The sequence below is a fragment of the Phyllostomus hastatus genome, unplaced genomic scaffold (assembly GCF_019186645.2).
Source record: "Phyllostomus hastatus isolate PE091 unplaced genomic scaffold, TTU_PhHast_1.1 phas_scaffold_78, whole genome shotgun sequence".
In the NCBI taxonomy this organism is placed as follows: Eukaryota; Metazoa; Chordata; class Mammalia; order Chiroptera; family Phyllostomidae; genus Phyllostomus; species Phyllostomus hastatus.
Window position 1 is genome coordinate 66,284,345 of NW_025334041.1, and position 14,739 is coordinate 66,299,083.

Genomic DNA, 14,739 nt, shown 5'->3' on the forward strand with positions numbered 1-14,739 from the left:
TTCGCACACAGCCAGGCTCACACAGAGCCTGTTCCCACCAGTCAAACTTGGATTTTGGATAGAGTGTTCAGAAGGTCTTGTTTTAGCTGTGGGGAACAATTAGTCCTATACTGAGCACTGGTCTATACCCACATAACAAATCTTAGAAGCAAGATCCAAAAAAGATCAAACTGCTTTCAAGAAACTTAACTGAATCTTAGAACAAAGCTCAACAATATTTTGGGAATACAAAAATACAGCATCTAACAAAGTAAAACTCACGATGTCTGGCATCCAATTAAAGACTAGTAGACATACATAAAGGTAAAGAAAAGCCCTGGCCAGTGTGGCTGAGTTGGCTGGGTGTTGTCTTGCAAACCAAAAGATTGATGGTTCAATTCCTGGTCAGGGCACGTACATGCCTGGTTTGCAGGTTCAGTCTCTGGTTAGGGTGCGTGCAAGAGGCAACTGATCAATGCTTCTATCTCACATAGATGGTTCTCTTCCTCTCCTACTTCCCTTCCCCTCTTTCTAGATTCAGTTAAGAGGGAAAAAAATTAAAGAAGAAAAGGTAAGAATACATGAAGAGAATATTCAATTGAAACCAGCCCCAGAGTCGGCACAGATGTTAAAATTAGCTAATACCCCAATAAAAAGGTATTATAAATATGTTCTATATGTTCAAAAAATTAAGAAATAAAAGATATAAAAAAGACTGAAATCATACTTCTAGAAAAACTACAATCTGTGAGATGAGAAATACCCTGAATGAGATTAATGGAGATTAGACATCACAAAAGAAAAGATTAAGAAATCTGAAGGCAAAACAATAGGGCCTATATAAAATGAAATGCACAGAAAAAATTGCAAAAACTAAACAGTACAGTGAACTGTAAGAGCAACTACAAGCTGCCTAATACATGGATAACTGCAGCCTCCAAATTGGAGTTGGGGAGAGAACCACTGGAAAAATACTTAAAGAAATGATAGCTGAAAATTTCCTAAACTTCACGGAAAATATAAATTCATAGATCCAAGAAATTTAATAAACCCTAAACAAAAAAATAAAAAAAAACTATACCTAGAAGCACCAAATCAAATTGCTCAAAATAAGTAACAGCCAGAAAATCTTAAAAGGATGAAGAGAAAAAAAGATGTTACATACAGAGGGACAAATATAAAGATGACATCAAATTTCTCATGAGAAACAATGCAAGGGAGAAGACAGTAAAGATAACATCTCTAAAGTATTAAAAAAATTAAAACATATCAACCTATAGAAAAAATATCTTCTAATAAAACAAAGGCAGCATAAAGACTATTTCAGATATATAAAAGCTGAAATGATTCCTTCTTGGCAGATACATACTTATAAGAAATATTAAAGGAAATCTTCCAAGCATAAGAAAATACCAGGTGGAAATATGAATATACAAAAGAATGAAAATCACCAGAAATGGTAACTACATGTTAATTATATAAACAATACACACATACACACACAACGTAAATCTCTTTAAAATCTGTTTTTTTAAAAATCACTGACAGTTTAAACAAAAATAATAATGTATTGTGGGGCATAGAACATGCAATCACAGTGGTCTTTATAAGAGGGAGGCAGATGATGAGAGGGACAGAAGACAACGTGACAAATCAGAGAAAGAAGCTGAAATAAAGCAAGACAGTGGAATGATGTAAGTAAGGGAACTTTAAATTTTCTTCAAAAATAACTTTAGGGCTCACAGGGAATAAAAACAAGATAGACAAGAACATGCTACGTTGTATGCACAGGAAAAACATATATTATAGTATCTAATTTCACTAGAGATTAAAATTGTGTACTATACTATCACAAACAAGCACCTCCCAGCAGTACTGACAGCCATAGAGGAATTGTGGCCAAGAACAAGCTGATTTGGGGGTGAGGAAAGGAGGATTGTCACTCCATGTAGGGCCAATGTAAGAATTAAATAAGACAAGGCATGCAAAACAATTAGCCCAGGGTTCAAGCAACATGAAGGCAGTATATGGTAAACAGTAGTCATCACGATCAAGAACAGTAATTATAGGTGTACCAATATAGGCAATAACTGCCTACAAAATATATTCCTGAAATGGTAAAAACTAAAATTTGGATAAATAGTATCATTCCAGAAATATTTTTCTTATTCTAGTTCTTTAATTGCTTCTCCTACCAAAACTGAACTCAATGTGCTGAACCCTTCCTTAAAATGGTAGGGACAAGAAGAACATGACCTAGTCCTTAACCTCCAGAAGCTCATGATCCTATGTAAGTATAAATAAACCTGGACACAGTTGGGAAGGGGATGACAATATTCAAAAATTATTTTCTATTTATAAGAATTTCTAGGACTCAATAAAATTAGATCTGAACTACTTTTCTCTTATGATTTCTGTCTTTAGCACAATTTTCAGTAACTCATTTTCTCCTGCAACCATAACCCAAGAGAAGCCCCAGTGAGCTATAAATACTAAGTAACTTCTGTAAGTGGGAAACACAGCTACTACTGCACTGGCTCTGAAAACAGAAATTATTGTACTTTTTGGTACTGATAACAACTATTTCATGCCCCATTTGCAAATCAAGGAGCAAAACTTCAGATGAGCCCAAGTAACCAATTCAGAGAAGCATTTTTTAAGTGGCCCAGTTTGAAAAAGCACACTCTTATATGCAGCTCTACCAAATAACTTTTGGAATGACATACTTAAGTCACATCTCAAAACTCTTTATAAACACAGCTAAGTTTTGAGAGAACCTTTGTAGCATAAATAATTCCCTAGATAATCTCCTGCATGTAATTTAACCATTCCTCAAAAAGAAAATCTCCTTGCAGGACCTTTAGTCCTGTCCAAAATGTCCAAGAAGACATGTGGTCCACAACAAAGCCCTCTAATCAAATACCCAAGTAGGGCCCTTGTCATACCATGGAATGCAAACTGCTGATTAATTTGTGTCAGTAGATTTGGCATAGGCTATTTTTCACCCTGTACTAACTGCTAAGACAGTTTTTACTAGCATATACTTTGATCCAAATCTAATACTATAACTACAAAGAAAAAAAATTAAGAACCAAAGTTAAATTGTCATTTCATTTTGCAGTCAAAACTGATTTAGAAGTCATAAAATGTTAGAACTTAAGAAGTCTTAAAGTACATTTAATTTTATAAGCAAATAATCTAAAGAAATATTTTATGTAGAATTTATAGTTTCTTTTTTTAAAAAAGATTTTATTTATTTATTTTTAGAAAGAGGGGAAGGGAAGGAGAAAGAGAAGAAAAGAAACATCAATGTGTTGTTGCCTCTCTCGTACCCTGTGTTGGGGACCTAGCCCACAACCCAGGCATGTGCTCTGACTGGGAATTGATCCACAGACCCTTTGATTCACAGGCCCATGCTCAGACCACTGAGCTACACCAGCCAGGGTGATAGTTTCTAATAGAGTATGCTCCTTTTATCAAAAATTACATGTTCACAATTCTTAGTGCCATATAATGATTGAAATAATTTGTTCAAAAATGCAGGTCTGATTTACAATAGCATCAAAAAGAATAACATTTCTAGGAAAATATAATAACCAAGGAGGTGAAAGACTTGTACATTGAAAATTATAAACACTGCTAAAACAAATTAAAGAAAACACAAATAAATGGAAAGACATTCCGTGTTCATGGATTGGAAACAATATTGTTATGCTGTCTATACTTCCCAAAGCAATCTTCAGGTTCAATGCAATCCCTACCAAAACTACAACAGCATTTTTTGCATAAATAGAAAAATCCATATGGAATCTCAAAGAACACCAAATAGCCAAAACAATCTTGAAAGAAAATGAAGTTTGAGGTCTCACACTTCCTGATTTCAAAACATGTAACAAAACTACAGTAATCAAAATGTGCAGCACAGGCATAAGAGAGAAAATAGATCAATGGAATAGAATAGAAATCTTAAAATCCAAAAGTTAAAAAAAAGTGATGGTTTATGTAGTGTCTAATACTCATTTTAGTTATAAGAGAAAGCAACGTGTAGGGAAGAAAAGAGTGGTGCCACCATATGTCCAATTATAGCAGAATTCCTAATAATATTTGCACCCAAGTTCAGTTTTACATGTACTCTTGACCCACAACCCAGGTCTTGGGTTTGGTAAGGAGAGAATAAAGTCTTAGGCAAACCTTCATTTAAAACTGAATGGCCTGCTCTGCATAAACTGCTCATGTTAACAGATGTTCTGCCCTATAGAAATCCTAGTCTGTGCAAAGAATGACACCCATAAAATAATTTAAGTAGCTAAATTAAGCAATACACGATTAAGCTCAGATGAATGACAGATGAATGACAAAGATAATGCAAATTCAGAGGGGATCGCAGGACGGAAGAGAAATGGAGAAAGCTGAGAGGTGAGAGCCCACTGTAGTGCCCCAGGCAGGAGGATGCAGGAGAGCTAACCAAGATAGTTAACAGGTATTGATGTTGCCTGGCAGAATAAAAAATGAGACCAAGGTGGCAGAGAATAATCATGGCATTAATATTAAAAACTGGGAAACTGGAGGTGGCATGAGATAATTCTGCTTTGGACATGTGTAGTGTGTTGATGGCTAGAAATGCAAATGGAGGAAGATATCCACGTGGCACCTAGAGAACAGTGACTGACAAAGGCGGGATAATAACCAAGAACTACAAAGTCACCGAAACCATGGGAGAAAGGTTCCAAGGCGCAGCTATCAACAGTGTCTGATGCTGCCTACAACAGATGGCAAGGGAAAATGCAGCCACGGAAAACAAGCCTCTGGGCAATCTGGCAAGGACAATCAGAATGCTCAAGTCACACGCAGATGAAGGAGAATTTCTAAAATATCAAGTACCCATCAATGATTTCATTTTCCCCAAGAGTAGTTTGGCTTATTACTACTCTGGATGACAACAAATTAGATAATTTTTACATCTACTCACCAAAGCTGATCTTTTTAGCTGGTGTCTCTGAGCCCTGCAAGGCTAAGGAAATAGTCATCTGCAAGAGAGGACACACTGTTTCCAACTACAGGATGGCAAGGCTCCTGGCAGTAGTGAACAGCTTTAAGCAATATTAATGACATGATGTTTTATTTACTAGACCCTAAATTAGAGTAGCCACTCTACACCCAAAGGATTAAAACAGGTCACTCTTAAGAAAATCACTTTTTAAAATATTCTTACACTTATATAAAGTGGTAATTTGATTAGAAGTAAATACTGCTCCTAATCAATTCTAGATCCTCAGACAAATTATGTAATCAAATTAAGTTTTTCTCTCTCTCCTCTGGCCTTTATTTCTAAGCACTTTGTTCACATGCTCTGTAGATAAAACACCTCTGTATCCTCCTCCTGCACTTCTGTCACATATACAGCTTAAAACAAAACTGAAATATAAACTGTCACAGACCAAAACAATACTCCTGAAACTTCTCCAAGTTTATTTACTAGACAAATAAAATGACCTTTTTATTTATCATAAATTAAAAGACAACCATGCCTTTCAAAAACCCATTTCAGAAGTTTTGTACAAAATAGTCACAGGATGTAAAGTAGAACACTGAGAATATATAGCCAATAATATTGTAATAACTAAGTATGGTACCAATGGGGTACTTGAAATATTGGGGGATCACTTTGTAAATGATGATTGTCTAACCACTGTTCTGTACACCTGAAACTAATTAAAATAATACCAAATAGCCACTGTAATAAAAAATATAATTTAAAAAAAATGAGTATGGAGGCCAGAAGACAGTGGAACAATTTTTACCTAAAACAAACTGGCCAAACTTTGGCAGGAGTTATTAAGTCTAGCATATAGTGGTAGCTTCTGTATTAGAAATATAGAGTTCTTTACGGTGATGGAAAAAAAAGAACTGTATTACATGACAGGACACTTTTTTTTTTAAAGTTCCTACACACTGGTTATAATGAGCTGATTTGTAAGTCAAAAATACTACTAAAATTATACATTTAGTGTATACACATATATATTTTTGCTACATATTTTCAATATATTTTCATTACACATACACACCCCTACTCTCACAATTCTCAACATCTAGATCCTAGCTTCAAGAAAAATCTTGATACTAATCCAGCATAAATGAGTTATTTGTAGTAATTATAGTAACTTCTACCTCTGCCAACTCTTACAAAGTCCTTACAAACTGCGGAGTACAGCCAAAACATTTTCCAAGTCCCTTTTCTCTGGGCTGCTGATAACACAACCCCATGTAAAGATGAATGTTAAGATACAGTTAAGATATATACAATGTTAAGACAATAAATGGCTCATGTTTCTGACTTTAAAAAATTAACAACATCTAATCCAAACATGAAAAACCGCATTAGGTAATCTAGCTATTTCTGCTGGTTTTCTTTAGGAGACAATGTGTTTTATTATGTTATAAAGATTTTTTGGTGAAATTCTGCTGCAGTGGAGGAAAACTATACAAACTTACAAAATACCCGGAAAACCATCATTACAATTGCAGGTGAATCTCAACTTTGAAAAAGAAAACTAGTTTATGTTACTAATAAGCATAAAAGAATCCCTACGGCATCTATGGACAAACAGAACTTCACTACCTTTAAAAATCTGCCCAGACCTGCTGAAAAAACTCAAGATCTTTTTGGGGCAAGTGCTGTATTTGTGTCCCGTCAGTTGTCAAACTCCTAGTACCACAATCATGTGAGAAAAATCAATCTCATTTTTCCTGCTACTCAAACAAAAACAATACTAGAATTTGATCAGCAGGAAGGTTGAAAGCACAGCCCATTTCTGGAGCCACCTTCAGGAATATTTAATATGAACCAGACCTGTTTGTTCACGATGAGCAGAGGCCTATGTTCTATAGTAATATAATCACCATCAATATCTTGAACAGCTTATTTGTACAGTCTGTGTACACAGACACAACATGGCTACAAAAGATGTCTCACTGTGTCAGGACTACTGACTGACTCAACCACATCTTTTCAAACTTTATACCCTGGCTAGCATTCCCCTCACCTGACCCTTACATTTATGGGGATCAGAGAGGTGTACTAAAACTTTTATAAACTACACAAGTAGAAAATTAGCAAATATAATTTAGGCCCACATTCTCAAACAAGGGATTTGTTTCCTTAACTCTACAAATAATTAGCATATAAAATGGCTCTTGGAAAAATAAGCAGCAGGATAACACAAAGTTAATATTTTACTAGACTCCGTGTGCTAATGATGGCCCAGGAAGACATTCATTCAAACAAATGTCTACTGTGTGCCTGACACTGTGCATGGTAAGCAAAGGGACAGAAAAGCAAGGACGCAATACCTGCCAAGGACGATGCTGAACTCAAGGAGAAAAGCCCATTACATTACTGTACTATTTTAGGTTTCCTGGACACCAACTACATGCCAGACTGCTCCGGCATCATGGACACACAGGAACAATCAACTAACTGCAGGTCTGTAACCAATGATGAACTCCAGCCACACTGGGCCTGGCTGGTCCTAAAGCATCAGTATTTTATTCCAGAAATAAACTTGTATCTATCAATTACTCCTTTCTATAGACAGCAATTCTTTGAATAATTTCCATCTATGTTAACCCAGACTAAGATTGCTTAGAGTGTGAAATGAGGAAATGTAATGTTTTGAACAAAAATAAAGAAACAGTAAACGAAAGCACACTTGCACTTTAAGATTAACTTGGTTTGCATCTGCTGGTGCTTTAAATAACAATAAAAAGCATAAAGTGGAACATCAAATTTTCTTGCCGTGGCAGTTCAGTGTGAAGCAAAAGCTAAACTAACAAGTTTTGCTTATTTTTTTAACAAACACTGACTTTTAGTGATTTCTTCAAAAAGGCTCTGTGACTCATTTCCATAGGCTCAAAAACAGGTAGTATTGACAAAATTATAGTTTTGGGCTTCTAGGTGACAAAATAATGCTTAACCCTGTGAAAGTACCAGTTTACAGCTATACAGTACTAACAAGAGGTTTTAAAATAGGGGCCAGCCCTTGACTGTAAATTATAGATAAAGGTTTGCAAACTAGAAACTTGACATTTGTTTTTAAAGCCTTTCATGTTGAAGATAATGACATCCAATTACGTATGTTAAAATAAAAAATGTAAACAGACTTTCAATAGCTTACTGGAACGCTAAGTAGAACTGTATTATATATACATATAGAAAGCTGTTAGCTAAACATTCGTCAACACTGCAAAGCGATACTGAAGAGGGAAACTGAAGAAACAAGATTCTTCTTCTAGAAATGCTTGAGCAAATTCAAAATAAAATGTAAGCTGGGTTTTGAAGCCTTTCCACTAGTCTCGCTATTCTGACTACGGCACTTGAAAGTGAGCCCTGTCTGCACGCCGTTATTAAAATCACAACCAAAATAAGAAAGTGTCCTAAAATTTGCCTATTAGCAGCAATCAAGTCTAAATACATATCCTCCCCTACCCCATCACAGAGTGGGCTAAGTGGCAAGAATATCCGAGAAGTCAGGAAGTTTTGAAATGGCAGTGACTGGAGACCAGGGGGAGGACAAGGCGAAGGAATCACGGACGAGAGCAACTCGTTGCGGCCAAAGCCGCGAGGTGGCATCTGGACCGCAAGATCGCGGCTCCGGACAGGGCTCGACCCAGCAACTTCGACCGGACAGAGCATCGCGCCGCGGCCCTGCCTCCCGGTCGCAGCCCGGCAGCGGCCTCCGCAAGGACGCGGTGACAGCGCCGGGCCGGGGAGACGCCGGTCGAAGACACCCACCTTCTTTCTCGGCCCGCGCCGCGGCCACGACGAGGGTCATTACCAGGTGAAGCGCTCCCAGGAGGGCGGCGGCCGCGCTCCGCGGGCCCCTGCCGCGGCCAGCCGCGGGCTCCAGACTGGCTCCGGTGGAAGTGGAAGCTGCGGTGGCTCCTGCTGCTTCTCCAGCCTGCTTTCCCATCCCTGCCGGCCGGGGGCCGCCGCGCTCGAAGTACGGCGCGGCCCTTCTCGGCGAGGCGGCGGTGGCGGCGCGGGAGCCGTGGTCCGGACTCGGGCAGCGACGCCGGGGACGAGCGGCCCCGGGCCCAGGACTGGGGCTCCGGGTGTGGGTCTGGGTCCGTGCGTGCGTGTGAGCGAGTCTGTCAGTCACGGTCGCAGCCTCGGCATTTCCAGCGAGGAATCGAAGCGGATAGGCCGCGGGTCAAGCACGGCAGGCGGCCATTCTGAAAACGGGCACGGGCCACGGGTTCCGGACGCTGGCCTGCGAGAGGCGGGGCACGGCCCTGGGCACCGCCTCCGCCGTGCCGTCACCTGTGGGCCCGCCCGTTAGCTCTTCGCCGGGACACCCTGGGTCCGAAGTCCTCGTTCGGCTCTCGGAGGCTCACGGCTTCACGAGCTAGGGAGAGCGGGGACAGCGCAGCCCTAACCCATCACGCTGTCCCGCAGGACGGAGGAGGGAGGCAGCCCTGGACCGGGCGCCAGGACTTATGATGGCGGCGCACGCCTCACGGAGGCAGTGACGATGGTCACGTGGAGACCCGGGGGCCTCGCTGCGCAGCCGCCGTGGTGTGGGGGTGGGGCCACGGGCGCTGCGGAAGGCAAGGCAGCGCCTTTGACACGGGGACCGGTTCCCGCATCTTTGGCACTGCAGTGCGAGAGCCTTCCAAAGGACTGAGTGCGCTTACTGACCTCAAGACCCAGCGCAAAAAGTCCTTTCCAGTGACTCTGTATGGTCGCATCTCCGACTTTCAGCCCCTTGGGGAATACCCGGTGCCTGATTCTGTGCCTGGTGGCGCTTCCTGGGGGAAGGGGACTTGCTCTATTCAACTTCGTATCCAGGAACGCTTACTGGAACCTTCTTGGCTTTGGATTGTGCTCACTGTTATGTGTATATATAAAGTAATAGTGACCCTGGAGGGAGAGGCAGGTTGTTCTCTGGAAAAACTGTCCAGTGGCCCTGCTGTCTTACTTTGTCTTGAAGTGATCTTAAGACAGTTTATACACATTTCCTTCGAGGTCCAAATTAAACGCCATCCTCTGTAGTCTCCATACACCTTGGATGCCCTTTCCCCCTTAGGCTGAGGTTCTTCGTGCACTTGGCTCTTCTCTCCAAAACAATTTACATTCTTTGGGGGAGCCTGTCTTTTCCTAGTAGCTTCCCCCAAACTCCTAACTTAGAGACTATTTCAGTAACTGTGGTTTTAAGTCCAGAGCAAACTACGTAGGAAAATATGTCTTAGAACAAACTACATAGGAAAATAAGATTTCAGAAAGATTTATAAAAGGACCTCCAAGTGCTACCCTAGGAAAGCCCTTAAATTCATTTTATTTATAAATTTATTTTTAGTGGCCTTAGCCTAGTGACTTTGAAAAGCAATTTTGTTTCTGAGTATGAAACTTCTTGGTGAGGCATACTCTGATCACCACTGTTAATATCGAAATTTAATGTACCCACCACACCCCCATCAAGGCCCAATCCGCCTTACCTTGTGCTCACTTTTCTTTGTTCCATAAAACTTAATCATTTTCTATAATACTATATAACTCACTTAATCATTATGTATTGTTATCCGTTTTCCACTCAACCCCATCTATTTTGGTTCACCGATATATCCCAAGCGTCTAGAATATATTAAGCACTCAGTAACACTTACGGAATGAATATGAATGAATGAATGGAGAGGTGAATGCATGAATCCATAGACCAAAAGATAAAGATCAGCAAGACATAATCCTTCCCCTCAAGGTAACTTAAAATCTAGTGAATAAGACAGACATGTACAAAATACCATAAGGGAGAGTAAACCAAAGGAGAAAAAAAGTATTAAATGAAGGCAACTCTGCATTCTACCAATTTCTGTATCCAGTCTTTTCAACGTCTTCAACTGATTTTTATTTGTTTTTAGTTCTATGTCCCTTCATCTAGTTCAGAGTATGAATAAAGCCAATACAGCAATCAGGTGAATGAGAAGAAATGTAGAATATTGACAATCTTCTTCAGTGTACAGAATATCCTGCTCATTTTGTCTGCTGTGTGCCATATTCCTTGGTAAGTTTCCCTTGATGTTATTCTTAAAAGAAAAAAAAAAGAATTCTCCAGCCCCAGGTTGATAATGGTTCAACTTAATTGGTAGCTGTAGCCTAGTGTTGGACAAATAAACCCCAGGCAGGTTCATGCTATAGGATGAGAAAGTAGCTTGTGAGGTGGTGGGCTGAGCTTGATACCTGTGTGGATTTCATTTTATTCAAAACTCATATTCCTCAACAAAACTAGATTCCTTTGCATTTTCCAAATTCACATGAACTAAGTAAGGCCTCATCAATGACCATAACTACTACCACATATGCATATACACCTCTACTAATAAGCCTATTGCATTTAGATGCTAGAATTAACTATGGTTTTATTTACTAGTTCTCTTTTGAAGTGACTGACACATTTTGCAGGCCTATATTGATCTTTCTAGCATTCTTAAGAAATGTTTTATGGCAAACATTCTAAGTTGAAATAAACCAAAATTTCAGCCTCCCATTTAAAATCGTCCACAACAGTCGTCAGTGCCTCTCTAATTTTTTCTCTTCTAGAAGACTTATTATTTAACTGTTTGGAACTGTAAAAATGCCAGAAATGGTCAGTAAAGGTGCGGATAATATACTCAAGATGCTCAGATGGAGACCAAAAATGAAGAAAAACAACTAAAACACTAATAATGTAGGACCGTAAAATAATGACCACTGCTGAGATGAAGACTAGGTGGGAGAAACACAATTGTCTCTGCCAAGCCTGGTGTGAGTTTCCTAAATGAGGAATCAAAAATTGGCTGTTTTGTGTGATGCCTGTTTAACGGCAGGCAGCCTAAACACAGGTATCCTAGCTGTCACATACACCTGGGTAGTGTTTTCCATAAAGTAATTCTACTTTGTCTAAACATCATGACTTCAATTTCTGGTATTTTAAAACAAGTTAAATTTGGTATTTTAAGTCTGGTATTTTAAAACTATATAATATGGCTGGTAAAAATGTCTTCACAACCACAAATAAATCTATAAATTATTCTTGAGAATAATTCAAGGTAAGCAAATAAGTCTGGCAAAAAAGTCAAGAACCATGTGATTTCACTCAATTGTTGGGTATAAAACAAAAAGCAACAAATGAACAAACAAGACAAACAAGATGAATAGACACAGACAACAGTATAGTGATTACCAGAGGACAGAGGGGTGGGGGTAATAAAAGGTAAACAGGGTCCAAATATGGTGGAAGGAAATTTGACTTTGGGTGGTGGGAATACAATGCAATATACAGATGAGGTATCAAAATTGAGCACTTGCAACCTATATAATTTTATTAACCAGTGCCACCCCAATAAATTTAATTTAAAAATAGCTTTAAAAAAAGAAAAGAAAAAATGTCATCAAAGAAATAGTCTGTGCAAGTTCTCAAGGGTAATATTCATGTTTTAGAGTTAATCTACATTATGGTTAGCATCTGTGTTCTATCACAAAGGTTTAATGCTTTGAATCCCTTTGCTAGTACACAGGCTAAGGAATATTCATAGCAGAGTCCTTGATCTTTATAAAGTATGTGTTCTGTCACATGATGGAAAATATAATTGCAAATAAAGGAACTATTCTTTTTGTTGGAGAAAATATTTTTGACAATGTGGTTTTACTTGTAAATAACTTCATACCAAAAATCCATAGGATTTTAGAAGAAGGGGTGGACCTTAAATATTTAGTTGAGGCTGGCTTCTCAAGTGTCCCCTCCACCTCCAGCTCTTGTGGGCAACTTTCTCAGCCTCTCTAAATCTCAGTTTCCATAGTTTTATATTTTTAAAAATGGTAGAAATGACTACTGAAGGCTCATTGTAAGGACTGAATAATATCCAGCACATGTCACATGCTCAGTAATGTTACGTTGTAGTGATTATTGGTACAGAAAAGGAAACTGAGGCCCATTGATTAAGATACCTGTCCAAGATAATGGCAAGGCAGAGACATGACTCTCAGACCAGGGTTTCAGCCTTTGTTTTATCTTTAGGTGCATTTAATGTAATATCTTATATGTCTATAGTGTTTTATTTGGCAGAGTGATCTTATAATTATTGTAGTAGTCTTACAATAATGCCAAGGCGAAAGAATTAAAATACCACTGCTCTACCTAAATGGTAGCACAGATTAATTCAGGGACATTCAAGAGTTGAGTCAAATGATTTCTTAAAAGGGTCACTAAAATGTTATCAGCCAGAGGCTGAGCTTCCCTGAAGTCACATACTCAAGCCTAAGCACTTTACATGAGTCAAGGTAGATCAGGTTATATGAGACAATAAACAACTTCAAAATTTAAATGACTTACAACAGATTTGTTTCTCTCTTCCAACACCTGTTCATTCAGGACCTTGGCTCATGGGATAACCTGGGTCACAGTAGCTAAGTTAAAAGAGAGTTCTTGAAGGAGAAGAGGAAGTCTCATAAAGGCAATTAAATTATCTGATGGGAACTGACGTTTCATCATTTCCACTCACAACTCATTGGTCAGAACCAGTTGTATGACCACACCCAACTTCACAGGACTGGAGAAGTGTAACCCTTCCTGTTTCTGGAAGGAGAGAGGCAGGCAGGACTACTTAAATGACCACCACAGGCTTTAACTATTTTTTCTTCTTGGAGAATAAGAAACCGCAGCTTGAGAAAAGATGATGGAAACTGGTTTTAGTTTCTCTTGAATTATCAAGTTGTAAAGAACAAATTTAAGTTAACATTTGTACTTTTTTCTTTGTTCATTTAATGTGTATTTTATGGTGGATATAGTCACCAATGAAATATGAATGCTTTTAAAAGCAGTTGGGGGATTTGAAGTTTAATTCTTAGAGTGTACATTAAAAGAGCAGTAGAAGGGAATATTTGAATACTGGCTTGATTTTTGATGAGGAATTGTTAATCATCATATGTGTGATAATGGTTACTATAGATTTTTGAAAATGAAACTATCTTTTAGAAATACATACTGAAATACTTATGAATAAAATATGATGGAATTTGCTTCAAAATAATCTATAGGGTAAGTGGGGGCAGTGGGTGGGGTTATAGATGAAAGATTAACCTGAATTAATCGTTGTTGAAGCTGGTTGATTGATGCATGGGAGTTCATTATTCCAACCTCTCTACTTTTAGGTATGCTTGGAATTTTCCATAATAAAAAAAATTAATGCAGTAATAGGCCTCCAGCGCTTCAGCCCCAGATCCAGTTTCTCTAGACATGGCTAACAAAAGGTCCTGGCCTGAGACAGCAAATTATTGAGTACCTGGAAGTTTTTGCACTTTGCCAAACATTTGAAATAATCAAACCTTAGCCCAAGGTGGCAGCAGATAATGCCTGTGCCTTGAAGTATCTGGCATGACCTCATAACCACCCACTCTTGCTCCCTAAAGAGGCTGAGCACTCAGAGCCTCCTGAGGCCAGTTGTCTGTATAATTCAACATAAAAGACTGAGTCTAACTCTGAGCTAAATGCCTTGGATTGCTCTGTGACCCTGGCAGGACACCAAAGTTCTGTTGGTGGTTAAAACAGTGCACAGAGACTTTAAAGCCATGCAAAAAATATGTGGGACATGACCTTGGGCCACAAACAGACCTGAGGTGTGACACAAAAGTTACTACAGATGCTCCTCCCTGCATTCTAAGGTCCGTGGTCTTCATTACAGTTCTTCACCCTTGAGCCAGCCCACTCTCAGTTCTAATCACTGCCA

General features: G+C 38.9%; 1 protein-coding gene across 2 annotated transcripts in view; it reads right to left on the reverse strand.

Annotated features, from left to right (window-relative positions):
• The window catches only part of TMEM131 (transmembrane protein 131), a 221,560-nt gene extending 211,315 nt beyond the window's left edge, over nt 1-10,245 (reverse strand). The window contains exon 1 of one of the 2 annotated variants that reach the window (XM_045827146.1): nt 8,774-10,245. In XM_045827146.1, the coding sequence (XP_045683102.1) occupies nt 8,774-8,951 (178 nt within the window). In that variant the 5' untranslated portion in view covers nt 8,952-10,245. The remainder of the gene's footprint in view (nt 1-8,773) is intronic. The other variant, XM_045827145.1, reaches the window with a different exon arrangement.
• Nucleotides 10,246-14,739: the final 4,494 nt, after the last annotated feature.